The sequence below is a fragment of the Fukomys damarensis genome, unplaced genomic scaffold, assembly GCF_012274545.1.
Source record: "Fukomys damarensis isolate Sample0158 unplaced genomic scaffold, DMR_v1.0_HiC HiC_scaffold_23, whole genome shotgun sequence".
Lineage (NCBI taxonomy): Eukaryota > Metazoa > Chordata > Mammalia > Rodentia > Bathyergidae > Fukomys > Fukomys damarensis.
This window is the reverse complement of record NW_022900935.1, coordinates 40,765,855-40,781,515: the sequence shown is the minus strand read 5'-3', so window position 1 is coordinate 40,781,515 and position 15,661 is coordinate 40,765,855. Positions and strand designations below refer to the sequence as shown.

Below are 15,661 nucleotides of genomic sequence, written 5' to 3'. Positions count from 1 at the left end.
GCCTCAGCCTCTCAAGTGCTGGGATTACAGGTGTGAGCCACCATGCTCGACTTGAATATTTAGAAGTAGACAGTCAGGACTCTGCTTTTTGTCCCTTAGGATGTCAATATACTGTTACATCCCCGGGATGAAAATGAGAATTCTACTCACTACTTGTACATGACTATTACTTCAAGAAACCCGAGGCTTCTATAATGTGAACCAATTGGGTTATGGGGGGGGGGGCGATTCTTGAGTAATTACAGCTACTATATAAACATGCCACTGTTGTAACCAACACTCTTGGTCTTGTTACTACTGCCAACAGCCCTTCACTGCTAGCTTGGTCCTCTTCATGTGACACAGGATGAAAGTCCTGTCTCCTCCTTAGAGCGTCCCCAGATCTGCCTGTCACCAGCTTCTCAGTTCTGCCCCCTACTGCTGCAGCCCATCTGGAGGACTCTCTTCTTAGTGCCACAACAGGTATGTTACACACTGCAACTGAACAGGTCAGCATGGATCAACACTATCCTGTACTGAGTGTGTGTTCGCTTGTGTTATTTGCTGATTCTGTAAGAAGGTACATTCCATGGTCAGATTACATTTCGTTAGTTGTAACAGAAGTTTCAGACACTCGGTTCACACCATTACATGTGTCTTTCATAAGTTGCTGTAAGTCTTCCTACAGGAAGGGAAAGGAAGTCAAGTGCATACACACCTTTCCTGAAAGGGAAGCGACCCTGCACAGAAAAGACCCTCGTGGGAATCATTACCCAGCCTGCATTCTGGGAGCTGCAGCCCGCTGCACTGCACCACGCCCTGTCATCACCAAGGCACAGGATCACCAGAGAACAGCCAGGAGAGACAGGGCTGCATCGAAGCCCAAGACTTAGATGTATTTATTCTACATCCAGCACAATGTAGTAAAGCCTCCCTCTTTCTAAGCAGCCTCCTATAAAACATCCCCTGACTGTACAGCACCCTAAACCATTTCGATTTGTGAGCCAGGGGCCCAAAGAGCCTGGGGAAATGCACATTCCACACATGGACTCAAACTTACCCCCTTTTTCCCCACTTCAGTTGCCAACATCCATACTCGCTGCTGATTGCCAGCTCCTGCTCGTTGCAGCAGCCCAGCATGCTCTCTGCTGGTGTCAAAATACCCTTCCACCAAACCCCACTAACTTCTGGAACTGTCCTAGAGGGGTAAGGCAAGTCCCGTATTTTGCTTCCTCTGTGCATGTACTTGTTACTCCTTTAAAAACACATATAATACAGCACATTTTTAAAGGGGCTTTGGGGAGGGCGGCAATATTCCTATTTTATACCCTATGGGATATAAAATACTGATAGCTTTTAAAAACGGGATTCTCCTTACCCCTACAGGCCCTCTCCCGGCTTCAGAAAGATGTTGTGGTGGCTGTGATGCCACCGGCAGAGAGCATGCTGGGGGGTCACACAAAGCAGGAGTTGGAGATCTGCAACAGGCCTGGGAGTTGTGGACCTAAAAAAGAAAACAGTTTTAAGTTAACATGCCCAATGCCCCCTCATACCCTGGTTATTGGGGGCACTCAGCACACAAGCAGGCATCTGAAAATCTCCTTCAGCAGATGGTCTCTGAAATCTCAGAGAAGTTGTTCTGCCATTAAGAGTTGAGCTTTCACATCAATCAAAGTGTGAACAAACGTGTGACCTTTCTGCTCCACATCTTAGTGTGGGTCCCATCGTAAAGTGTATGGTGTGTGCCCCTCAAAATAACCACCTTAAGATATGACACAGCACCAAAGCACAGTAACAGTGACATGCTTCACTTGTAATAAAAACAAAAATGTCAGATAAAGAAAACAGTAAAATCAAGCACAGGTGGACAAAGCAGGCTTTCAGAAGTGTTTCCGATGTGAGATGCTAGAAGCACAGATACATCTAATACAGAAACAGTCACAGGATTTGAGCAGCCAAAGAGAGACCCCACTACTTTCTCAAACTGTTAGTTTAATTTTGGAAAGCTGAAGACAAAGTAAATAGACAAATGCTTAAAAACAGATTTTTATAAAGAGAGAGAGTGTACATTCAAATGAATTTTAAAATTCTCAAAATGCCCATAAGGTGAGGAAAATGGACAGGCACAGAGTATAAAGTTCAAGATAGTCATTATTTCTAGGCACAAAACCAGTTTAGTAAGTACCATGTTTAAAAAAAAAACAAAAAAACGTTTAAAACAAGTGAAAAAAGACTGAATAGCAACTTCTGAAAGCCAGCAGTCCTTGTATCAGAAGAAACCTCAGACAACAGTTTGAATATGGAGCCTTTCAAATGTCCTAGAGAGCACACAACTTCTTTTTAATTTAACCAATCCAATTTTATGTGGTATTACATGAATTTTTGAAATCCACAAAATCCAAATACTTATATAATATAAGAACTTCTGTACTTAAATTTGTTTAAAAATTGTAAATAAGCAAACTTTGTAATATTAAAACATTATTGGGCCAGGGATTTAGCTCAGTTGTTTCACCACCTGCCTCGCAAGCGCAAGGTCCTGAGTTTCATCCCCAGTACAAAAGAAAACCCCTGTTATTTAGGGATCTTATAATTATCTTTGAAAAACAATCACTCTCTAACAACTTCTCTAAACCAAAATTTTAATAAAATCAACTACTTATATTTCTAAGCCTCTTTTAACCCTCTTCTTCCTAAAGACAAACACCAAGAAAGAAGCTAATATGGAGGATGTGTTTCTCATGATCACTTTCTTCGCCTTCCTTTCTCCCAAGGTTACCACACAGAATACATCCTTGGCTTCTCAAAGTTAACTTTCCGCCCAGTCAGTCCCTGATTCCACAGGTTCAGTGACAACACAGACGGTATCTTAGGTGGCAGTAAAAAACCTTTCTCCACCACACAATTCCCTCCTCCTCCCGCCAGAACTGCAAATTCCAAGCAAAAAGTTCACTTCAACTCTGCACTCAAATGTACACAGTATGTTCAATATTTTTCACCAATACCACCAAAATAAAAATGAATTTCTGGTTAATCAGAATTCAAATTCAAATCACTGCTCCTTCAAACTTAAGAGTTTAAAATTTTTTTAAACCTAGTAAAGCATTTCTAAATACTTGGCATTATTTTTATAAGCACATAAAGTAATCATTAAAACACATTAATCATTAAAAATGAGTCTTTTCAAAGAAAATCATTGTTCTTACTAATCAGAAAATAATAACAGTGTCTCAGTTTTCCTGGTTTTCTCTCACAGTTCTGTTTTCACGAAACTACTTCGAGTTGGTTCTTCATATGAACATCCACATGAACTATACACACAAATTACAGATTTACAGTTCTAAGGAATCAAGGTTGAACAGGGGCTTCCTCAATGTTCTTGCACAGATCTTTGCAAATATCACACTGTCCCAAACTTTCTCATGCTCCTCAGAAAAAACAATTCACATATAGGTACCAAACTTGGTAAGTAATATTTTAGGTAAATATTTTATATGGCAATATATGTAATTAAATAAAACTTTAATGATTTTCTAACAGTCCTAAAATTCAATTAAGTTATGAGAAAGTGAATCAGCCAACCTCCTAATTGTGCACCACTAAGACTTTAAGTGCTAGTGGTCCATCCTGTCCAACAGCCAACAGTAAAAACAGACTGCTGAGAAGCAGAGGGAATGGAGCCCATAAGATGCTCCTGGAGCCTCACTGATTTCCACCTGGGTGAGTACCTCCCTAGCCACTTCTAAACTGATATCCACATCATGCAAAACAGACATGATGGTTTAAAAAAATCTTCCACCAGCATTTAACTGAGGAGAGGAGGCAAATATGGTATATATCTTTTTTTTTTTTTTTCTGTACTGAGGATCAAATTCGGGACCTTGCGCTTTCCAGGCAGGCAACAGAACCACTGAGCTAAATCCCTAGCCTAGGAGGCAAATAAATACCCAACAACAAAATAAATACCCTCTTCCAACATGTCCACCCAGCTCCTAGCTAAGGTATTTAATTCCACCTGTAACACTAAAGGAATAAGATTACAAACTTCAAATTTTCATATGCAAAAGACATTTAGTCTTTGCACAACATATGGAGGTAAGCCCCGTAACCCTACCATTTTTTGGTGTTTTTTGGGGGAAGGAGAGTTGTTTTTCTGTGGGGTTTTTGGTACTAGGGATCAAACCCAAAGTCTTTACACCACTGGGCTACATTCCCAGCCTTGTTTTTATTTTGAGATAATATTTCACTATGTAGCTAGGCTGGCCTCAAATTTTCAATCCTCCTGCCTCACAATCCCAAGTAGCTGGGATTACAGGTGTACACCCCAAACTTTTTTGTGTTTGTTTTCCCCACCAGTACTGGGGACTGAACCCAGGGCCTTCACACTGAGCTACATTCCCAGCCCTTCATTTTATATTTTGAGATAAGGTTTCACTATGTCACTAAACTGCCAAGGCTGGGCTCAAATTTGCAAATTTCCTGCCACAGCCTCCCAAAGTGCTAGAATTACGGGTCTGTGCCACTCTGCCTGGCTCCTACTGTACTTTCATACAACACTGTTTATACAACAGCTATATAAGCAAGGCTTCTTTTTTTTTTTTTTTTTTTTTTTTTTGAGACAGGGTCTCACTATGTAGTTGAGACTGACCTAGAACTCACTATGTAGCCCAGGCTGGTCTTGAACGCACAGCAATCCTCCTGCCTCAGCCTCCAGAGTGCTGGGATTACAGGCATGCGCCACCACGCCCGGCTAGGGCTGCCCTCTCTAACAAAGAAAAACACAGGCACAGCTTCTAGAAAAATACTGTGATGCCAATTCAATAATATGAAATCTTTCTTTTTTTCTTTCTTTTTTTTTTTTTTGTACCAGGGATCGAACTCAGGGCCTTGTGCTTGTGAGACAGGTGCAGTGCCACTGAGCTAAATCCCTGACCCATATGAACTGTTGCTTGCCTTAGAAACCACTGTATACTGTCCTAAATAAATACATACGATTACCATGTATCAATTTTTAAAACTTAAGGAAAAAAGGAAATCACATACAACCACACTGACAGGCTCATTTCCAACAGAACTAAGCTTACAGAAAGAGCGACTGTTTTGAAAGACAGTCTCAGCTGTCCATTCCACTAGTTCTTCAAATACTGCTTAAGTATGTACTATATACTGTACTAAAAGCACACAGTAATAAACTAAGGTTTTTGTTTTACTACCTAACGCTTCACAAAGCTGTAACTGGGTGGTCATGACCTTGATTGACACAGGGCACAACTCAAGAAGCTAAGAGAAGGAGGAGTACAGAGAGAAACTCAATTTTTGTAGGCCTAACTTGAAGGACCACCAGAAACAGAAGCGAAACAGTCACTGCTTCACAAAGAAACTGATTGTGGCTCCCCCAAGCACTTTTCATAGCAGGCAGACTTTTCTGACATTTTCATATATGGACTAAGGTCTCGTTTATATTTACCAAAAACTAATATATAGAAAATTCAAGCAGAATATAATCACATCTTAAAAGTGTTTTGCCTTTGGTTACACTCAAAGTCCTGAGGAAAGTAACAGACTTTATTTTTTAAAAATAAATATTTTGGGGCCGGGGATTTAGCTCAGCGGTTCGGTGGCCTGCCTTGCAAGTGCAAGGACCCAAGTTCAATCTCCGGTACCCCCCCCCTTGCAAAAAAAACTAAGTAAATAATAAAAAAATAAATATTTTTAAAGAAACAATCTTATTATTTAAATACATAAAATACTACATTTTAATCAAAGGTAAATTAGGAGAGTTCTTAGACTTATCTAACAGATAAAGGATTCATTTGTAGTTAATTCATTTTATCAGACAAGTGCAACTGAAGTTATTTTTTAAACTTATCCAGTGAAACTTTCCCACTGAAATGATAATTCATCAATATTCAATATTTTCTCTGAACATTATGACCAAGCAATGTGCTAGGCACACAGTACTCACCAGTGCACACAACAGAAATGCCATCTGTCCTTACAAAGCACAAGCCTAGAGGGCTAACTGCACCTTGATGCATGATTACTGCATTCTGCAGGGCAAGACCAGGCAAGGCAATCTGTAGGTCTGACCACTTAATGTAAAACAAACTCCTGGCAAGGTAGGTCATTAATCCTAACTTCATAGGTACATCAAGCAAAGTTCAAAGGGCTGTCTTCCCCAAGAACAGAAAACATAGCAACTGATGGCACAGGACTGGAAGCCAGTCAACACGTAATCAAAAAGACTCTCAACCCCTCTTCATCTACCACTTTTCAGCTCAACCCCAGAGCTACATATTTTATAATCCGAATTAGCCATGCTCAGATGAAAGAGGATTTCCTCCCTGAAGCTTTCCACTGAAAAAGGCTCTACTACAGATTTACCTAGTATTAAAATGAATGCCCATTTCCAGAATATCCATAGTCCATAAGCTATGTTCAGTGTGGTGACAACAGCCAAACTGGACATAAACAACTGTGGTGAATAATGCATAAATCTGGTAATTCACTATGTACACAATGCACCCAAAAGTAGAAGTTAATGAATTTCCTACTTGATGTCTCCTGTTTCTAACAAAGAATGAGAAGCTATTAAACCATTATTAATAAAAAAAAATTCTTGAGACAGGGTCTTACTGAGTAGCCCAGTCTGGGCTCAAACATGTGATTCTCCTGCCTCAACCTCCCACAGTGCTGGAATTACAGACATGCACAGCCATGCCTGGCTTAAATTTTCTTTTTGAACAGGAAAAAACAGCTTGTCACAGCTTCTAATCCATGTCTGAGAAAGTAAGCTTGGCGAAGAGAGAGTAATTTCCACTGAGTGAAACCTAAGCTGAAGATCACTCCTCTGCAGCCCTCTACTGTAGTGCTGTCAGCAAAGGCATGGGTAAAACTGATGGGCGGGATGGTCAGTTTTTGCAGGAGGGTTATGGGTACAGACCAGAGCCGAGAGAAATCTCAGGTGTTCTCACACACGGCCCTGAAACCTAGGCAGGATGTGACATGAAGGCATGAATAAACCTGGCCCCACATTCACAGCTGGCACAGAGCAGCCTTCACCAGGGTACCCAGTGTAAGTACCCTAAACTACCCCACATTCACAAGAAGCAGAGAATCCATACTGCTTGGCGCACAAAGCATACAACACCACATCCTCTGCAGAGGGGCCCAACGATGCCCTCGGGTCAGCCAACAGCCCTACACCAGCGCCAGCACAGACCAACAACAGTGTGTCCTCTCTGAGGGTCTCTAGACTAGGCTTAATTTTAAAGACTATTTCCCCAGTGTCGATAAAATGGATCGATGGTATTTGCCTAAAATAATTACATATTATACCTGAAAACTATTTGCTATAAGTAACAGCTGAATAGCCATACTTATGTAACTCCAGGAAGCCAAAAATTGTATGTACTTCCTCCTGCTGTAAGAATGAGGGCAACTCAAGCATCCACATAGAATTCCCATAAAAAGAACAAACCCCACGGAATAGTAAAGGAATAGCTTCAATTACTGATCTGTGAATATACAATTAGGTGGGAATTACTCTATAAGGAATTCCTTGATGTTATACTGAATCAGAATTACTAATTTCAGTGATTTTCTTTGTTAGTATTCTTAGACTCCATGATTATTTCTAGATAGCAGATTATCTCCAGAATGCTTAAGACTTAGGTTTCTATAAAAAGGAATTTTACTGTTGTCAGTAAAAGAGCTAAATTTTCCTTTTAGAGAAGTGAATGGTTGTCTTCCATCAATCCTACTGAGTGTTTTCCAAAAAGGACTGACATGTGATAATGCCACAAACTATGTGTTCAGTTAGAATCTATGCTCACTAAAGGAAAGAACAGCATTTCACACTTTTTGGCCCTCTTTATAGTGTCGAGTTCAACAAACACAAAACCAAGGTTTTCCAAAAGTGCCAGTGGGAAGCATTGATCACGGCTCAAAACATTCTAACTGTATTCTGGGACTCAATACCCCTTAATGATCCCTGACTCGTACAGGAACAAAATTCTCAGCAGAAACCAAGTCAGAGTGACTGAGCCAATCTACAGAAGAAGACAGGGTTAGAGGGTTACACTGGGCTCTGTGGGCTGCAGTGAGTGGAGATTCACTCGATGTAAGCCCAAGTAAGGGTGCCTTACTGAGCAGGAGCCACAGAATAAGCCAAGAAACTGTGCAGAGAAGAGCTGGCTCAGCAACGCACTTCCCTCGCAGCCCCTGCGCTCAGACCTAATGTGTGAGCTTGAGCATGACTGTCCCAGTCTTGCTACCCTCACTGTGGCAACTCTTGATTCAGCCTTTCAGCTCTGCCCCTCTACTAACTGCCTCAGATTCGCAAATTAAATCAGAGGGGAGGTGTTAAACTGGGAAGTGAACCCTGGGCCTTTGTGCTTGGCTACACTCCCCAGCCCATTTTTGAACTTGAGATGGGGTCTTGTTAAGTCACTATGTTGCCCATGCTAGGTTTGAACTCGAAGTCCTCCTGTCTCAGCCTCCCAAAGGACTGAGATTATAGGTCTGTGCCACTCTACCCAGCTCCAAATCTAAATTCTTAAAAAGAAAACTGGCTTCAATTAATCTTTTCAAGCCAGAACAATATCCCATATTATTGCTGCTTTAAAGAGCTATTTTGCCAGCTATTTTCTCATTATGAGATAGGTACACAATCTATGTTGCCAAGCAGATTTACTTAACTGACATTCCTCCTTTCTTCCTGCTTCTCATTAAGCACGCACTGCCCAGCTAACCTCTGCAACTAGTCTGAGGACTGCTTGTGACTCTTTCCTCCATAGATTACTTATCAGTGTACTCAAACAAAACCAGAGCTCTCGGTTTGGAAGAAAGACCAATCAGATGAGTATTTCCTTAGAGAATGAAAGCTTCCTAATGGAACACATAATTCACTTGCCTCGAAAATGTTAACCTTTAAAAACCTCTGCTGGGTTAGGAACTTAATTACTCTGTACTAGCGTAGCCTCCACCTACCTTGTGGAAGTGTATACTATAAATAAATACTAGCAGTGCGGGACAGTAGTGGCCTTATGAGTTCTCATGGGTCGACATCAATAGAACACAGCCATAGTACCTTCCTGTGGAAAAGACGATCACATGACCTGTCAACCAAACGCGGACATTTCTGAACGTGAACGGGCAGACGGTTTAAACAGTCTCGCTGGATCAAAGACGTAAGCCAGGACACAGAGGTGGCTCTTTTACACCATGGACTCAGACTCTAAGGGAAGTTAGAGGCGGGGCCCCCACTTTAAATGTAGACTCTCCACAGACCAGTTCCTGCAAAGTTGCCCAGGGCCTCCGAGCTCAATCAGTGGCATCCACAGCTTGAGGGAGATGTCTCCCACACCACTTGTCATTCATTAGCTCTGCAGCCCTCAACACTATCATCATCTTACCTCACAGCAACCTCAACTATGATGAGTCCCATGAAGCACATCACCCAGTGCTTTCACAGTCCCCAAATATGCCTTGTCTCTAATATCCACCACGGAGAAATGGTCAGCTTTGATTTCTGGTATAAACAAAGAAATACCTCTCAGTTACAATCCCAAAGTAACATTTTGGTTTCACAAGAGCTAAAAGGATAAAATATGTAATTATACAGCATTTCAAAGCTATTGGGTTTTTCTTTCCATTTTTCACTGCTGCACTTGCCACATCACTTGCTGCAGGCAAAACCAAGTCCAATTTCTTCTTTTTAAAATCTTGTGGAGAAACAAAGCATATTTCCTTCTGCTCATCTTTTCCCCTATTGCTTGGATAAACTAGACAGGAAAAAATCTTGATTATTCTCATGTATTTGGTTATTTTTTTTCATAAGAAGCAAAGAGAAGGGAAAACTACATTTTTTCCACAAGCAGGTATTTCATCATACCCATTATTCTTACACAACTAGAAGAATGTACTCTGTACAGAACCTCAAACAAAAACACACATAGCAGTGTGCGACTTAGAAAAAGGTGTGTGCTTCACCGTGCTTCGCCTCCCCACTTGTTTCTGAGCACAGCTTTAATGTGCTATACTAGACCAATACTGACAACAGAAACTTCGGCTTTTATTGCCGTTAATATCCTGAGCAATTACTGTAACTCAACAGGAAACTCTGCCCAGAACAGCAACCATCACAGTACGATCAACACTGCATAAGAAATGCTGTTCAAACATGAAGGCTCCTGCTAATATACCCTCCCCCCAAAAAAACACCCAAAACTGTACAAGGGGCTTGGAATCTAATAGGTAAAAGAAAAATCTTTGCAATTTTATTTCACGGCTATATACTTTCCGTGGTGCACTGGCATCAGTAAAAGTCACACACATATGTAAGCAGGGAAAAAGCAGCAAGAGCAGCCACAACCAAAATTAACTCTTCAGGAAACAAGGCCACCTCCCAAATTCTCAGGTGTCAGTGCAGAATCTGTAAAAAAAATCTTTGTAAGGAAAGATATAAAAAAGAGCAAAGACCTCTAAACATGTTAAAAATTCATACTGGAATGAAAACTGAACATAAAGCATTAGGTTTACAAGATTAAACTGCAAGGCTATTGTGCAAAAACGGCTAGGGACATTATCAGCAGCCTACCAAGAACAAATCACTCTGAGAACCAAGTGGCACTGCTGACTCTCCTTTCAAACAGTAGGAATGTGTTACTTATGCAGTAATGTTTTAACAAGGAAAAATAACAATCTGTTAACTAGCTGAGTCATAATATACAAACTGGCTGTCTAGAGCCACTAGAAATGATAAAAAGAGACAAAGAAGGTGCAGAATTAAAGATCTCTGCAGGCTACACTACTTTTCTTTACACCAAAATACCATATACAGTATTTTCCAGAACACAAATATTGTCGATTTACAAAGAGTTTTGAAAATGGGACAATCACAGATATTGACACACATTCTCTACAAAGCTAAAGAATTAGAATTTATTTATACTTCAAAGAGTATAGACAATGATTCACAGTAACAATCCTATCTTAAGATCAAAATGCTTCAGAAGATTCCCAAATCATACTAGTTTGATGCTATGTTTTACATATTGGTTGGCTGAAGAAAATATATTATAAAGTGATTCTTAACTACGTATAGTACTTAAAAGTGAATATTAAAAAGTATAATATATTAATATGTGAAAATCATTGTATAGACACCTATAAGGTACATTTATGTACTCAAGAATGAGAATGCTTATTTGCAGACCTGTGTAAAATGTTTACAGACATCTAACAAACCAAAGCCCAGAGAGCAGGAACCACTGGTCCTAAAGACCCAGAGATTTCACAATGGGCAATATCCACACAGCTGTACTCACTGAAGTTTTCAATCAGAAAGGACAATACCTATGCCATGCCTCCCTCCAAATTCTACCTCTGGGAGACCCCAAAAACAGGTTCAAGGTATACTCCATACCCAACAAAATTATCAAAGAAAATTATAGAAGACTACAGGAAACTAGTGTCTGGCTAGTTCATACTATTTCCCCTACTGGTTAATTCCTAACTTAACAGCAGGCCCTTAACAATGGCTGAGAAGATATGAACTACTTTAAAAACTCAAGGGAATCTGAAATTGTCAAAACAGCTACTAAAGCAATAAATACTTCAGAATCATCGCTCACGATGTAAGAGCATTATAACATTGAGTGTTACAAAAGTGAAAAGATGAAACCAGCAAGGGCCTTCTCTCAGTGCACCACCAAGAGGCAGTCAGCACTGAAAGTAGACTGGTTATCACATCAACAGTGATGGAAAAGCAATCAAAACAGACAGCCAACTGAACCAGAAACAAATACAGAGCAAAAGGAACAGTACATTAAAAAATGCTTACCAGTTTGAAGTCTTGAATGCTACAGATGAAATACGGTGTGTTTGGCCTCCGACTCTCGATATACACACAGTCTTTAAAAGAAAAGGAAATTTTAAAACAATGGCATTTACCTTTATGGGTACAAAGAATCCATAAAACCATTGCATAGGTAAATAAATGATATAGCAATACCCTTCACAATATTTTTTAAAAATCTTTCCAAAGACATTATACTACAAATAACTTGAAGCTAAAGGAAAATACTAATTTGAATCTTGTTGAGCAGTTTTCTGATAATTTTCTAGTTTTTTTTTTTTTGGTACCGGGATCGAACTCAGGTCCTTGTGCTTGCGAGGCAGGCCACCAAACCGCTGTGCTAAATCCCTGGCCCAGTTTTCTGATAATTTTAAAGAACCTGATAAAATTTGAATAATCCCACCCTCAGGGGAAGGCCAATCCCTCAGGACTATTAAGTCCAGATGAAGAAATTTAGATAAAAGAATTACTTGCTCAAGATTACAGATAAGATAAAATAAGTAATGACTTCTTCAAATAGATGCTCTCCATGTCGTCACAAAGAGATATGGCTTCGCCAACTGCTAATTTATTTTTAACTAAAATAAGATTATGCAAAGATGACTAGTTTGATTATGTTTTTAAAAGGACCTTTTAACCTAAACCAAAAAAGAAAACCAATCTCTTCATTAACCTAAACATATTTTATTTTTTAATTGTGAAGAAAACCAAGGCAGCCAATCACAGAATGAAATAAAACAAATTATATTTTCTTCTGGGAAGAACAATGCTTTCTTAAATTGCATTTGATATAGCAGTAGTTGGGCAATTATTATTGATATTCTCAAAAGCTAGAGTCTAAAAGGTTGCTTTTTTTAAATATCATGCTAAGATACCCACAAAAAGGTGGGGAAGGCAGGCTGAGGCTATAGCTCAGTGGTAGAACATTTGCCCAGTTGTAAGAGGCCCTGCCTTCCATCACTAATTCTACATTGCCCACTTCCCCTAAGCAAAGCAATGTCAATAGAAAGGTAAAACTTCAGGTAGCCCGGTGTAGTGGCGCATGCCTGTAATCCCAGCACTTGGGAGGCTGAGGCAGGAGGATTGCTGTGAGATGGAGACCAGCCTGGGCTACATAGTGAGTTCCAGGTCAGTCTCAACTATATAGTAAAACCCTGTCTCAAAAAAAAGAAAAGAAAAGAAAGGTAAAACTCCACATTGCAACTGATGATCATCATAAAGCTTAGGATAAGAATGTCCACATATTATTTATTGAAAAGTAAAAATATCCTCAATCAACCAAACCTTCTGAAAATGATTTTCATCTTATTCTTTTTCCTGACTCTTCAGAATGGATGTGCCTAAGACTAACTCGAATTCTTGACAACACAAGCAAATTATTCTACTGTTTCAACTGTTATATGTGTTAAGAGCCAAGAAAGAGAAAGGAGAAGGATTTGGGACAGACCAGTCCCCATAACAAGCACTAGCAGACCCACTAAAACTGTGATTAGGAAGAAAGTCCTAACTGAATGGCACATCCTTCAGGAAAATACTCTGCAGGACACTGGGTTCTTTATATCCTACAACCACACAAGATAAACAAGAAGTATAAATGTAGAAAGTCTCCAACTAGTATCTTACTTAGATGTGGACTCAATGGAGATTCAATCCCTGAATCTATGCACGGCAGCAGTCAGAAATGTGTTATTAAAGGCCAGGGATTTAGCTCAGTGGATTCGCCACCTGCCTCATAATCACAAGGTCTGGAGCTCGATCCCCAGTACTCAAAAAAAAAAAAAAGAAAGAAAGAAAAGAAAAGAAGAAAAAAGAAATGAGCTATTAACTGAGCTTTTTAAGTTATTCCAGGGTCCTAGATGTTAAATAAATGCTGCTTGAAAATCTAGGTAGCATCCATTTAACAACTAGTCATCTTAAACAAGCTAGAGATCATCCTATCAAAATGGCTACTTTGTTTATATTCCATATCCTATGTTTAAGTAAAAACAGAATAAACCAAATATCCTAGATTAAAACTATTATCTCCACTTTAGAAATGACCCAAAGTCTTAATTCTGTGTTCTAGTCCCTTCTGTACTCACTTCCTATATTTCAAACCTCTAGACATCATTTATATACTAATCTCACTCAACCAGAACACAAATGTAGAACAGAACATTCTACATGCATCTGTCTATCACCTCCTATAGAAAAACAATTGTTACTTTCTTTCATGACACAAGACTATCACAGCCTATTATTTACTGACATAAAAATAAATAGATCATTTCCTAACTAATGACTTTCACTCTTGTAAAGTTCAAGTAACTAAAAGAAAAAGTGTTTGCAAACCAAGATCTGGTCCCAAACCTACATGCTATTCATTCCCTTCATAGGTCAAATTCTCTAAAAAAAAAAGTACCAGTTCTTCTACCCCATCTCTGCCAAGTCCTTTCAACCCATCAGCTCCTGATCATACTAATCTCATAATTAATTCTACGTTAGCAGCAGAGGGAATGAATTCTCACGGCTCCTCTGCAAAGAAATGCCAACAGCTCTATTTTTTTATACAACATTAGCAATTTACATTCCGTTTCTTCAGTTTTTGGCAATCAGATGGTCTGCACTGTCCAGATTACCATCAATCTTGGGAGTTCAGAGAACTGTACTCACTTCTACATTCCCTGGACCCCCCAAGGACATCAGTGTTGGTAAAACAAGTTAGAGCTGAGTTCAAAAATAGATGCTTGGTGAGCACTACATACAAATCTTGTTTTTTTTAGATAGGCAAAAGCTTTGAGTAATTTTTTAGAATCATCAGAAACACTTTTACTACAAACCTTTTAACTCTAAGACATAAAGCAACTATTACCTCATACATTAAAAGAACTTCCGGAAAAGGAGAGAAAAGCTATGCTCTTTTACCTTCTACTACAAAGTTACAGACAGGAAAAAAACGATTAACTGTAAATACTCCAGGGTGTGGCTGCTAGAGAAGGGAAGGAGAGGAAAATGCTGGCATGTCACAATAGCCTCTAGAGTCTGTTTGCCTCAGCTTTTCTAAGCAGCTGGGCTGAGGGATGCTGCCTCAAGGAATAAATCAGTGTAAAGAGCAGATTTTATCTCATGTGTGGAATTACAGTGGCTACTTATTAAGGACTAGTCCCAGATAAATAGCTATTTTTTCCTTTAAAGACATTTCCATGGATGGGGTGTGACGGTGCACACTGGTAATCCCAGCACCTGGGGAGGCTGAGGCAGAAGGATTCCTGTGAGTTTGAGACCAGCCTGAGCTATAGAGTGAGTTCCAGGTCAGTCTCAACTACATAGTGAGACCCTGTCTCAAAAAAAAAAAAGACATTACCATGGAAACCCAAACTGTCAAAAGTGGTTTCATATATGAGATCCCAATGCACTAGAATAGTAATCTGTAAAACAAGTGGTTGTGTCAAGCAACCTCTATCCATACTCTGAAACATATGAAATCGTCAGATCACCATACTACAAAATTAAGTGACAAAATTTAGAGTTTATTTGACATAAAGTAACAAATCACAGATAAGATCAGCAATAGTATGAACTAAAATTGTTCAAGTCACAAAGTTATCATGAGGGAAGGGAATACACTGTTTTGACTTGATTTGTCTAATTCACTTTAAAATAAAAGCATTAAAAATTACTGAAGAGACCCTGTGCTTTGAGCAGCCTGTGAACAAAGTCATCCTCGTTTCTTCCCCCAAAAAAAAATTACTGAAGAGAGCCAGGCATGGTGGCGCATGCCACTAATCCCAGCAATAGGGAGGCTGAGGCAGGAGGATTCCTGTGTGTTTGAGCAACCCGGGA

The 15,661-nt window shown here is 39.6% G+C and overlaps 1 protein-coding gene across 1 annotated transcript in view; it reads right to left on the bottom strand.

Annotated features, from left to right (window-relative positions):
- Rere (arginine-glutamic acid dipeptide repeats) overlaps positions 1 to 15,661 on the bottom strand; it is a 268,548-nt gene that overhangs the window by 186,121 nt on the left and 66,766 nt on the right. The window contains exons 3-4 of the mRNA XM_019206904.1: positions 11,825 to 11,895; positions 1,358 to 1,483 (exon numbers count right to left, since the gene is read on the bottom strand). Of these exons, the coding sequence (XP_019062449.1) occupies positions 1,358 to 1,483; positions 11,825 to 11,895 (197 nt within the window). The remainder of the gene's footprint in view (positions 1 to 1,357; positions 1,484 to 11,824; positions 11,896 to 15,661) is intronic.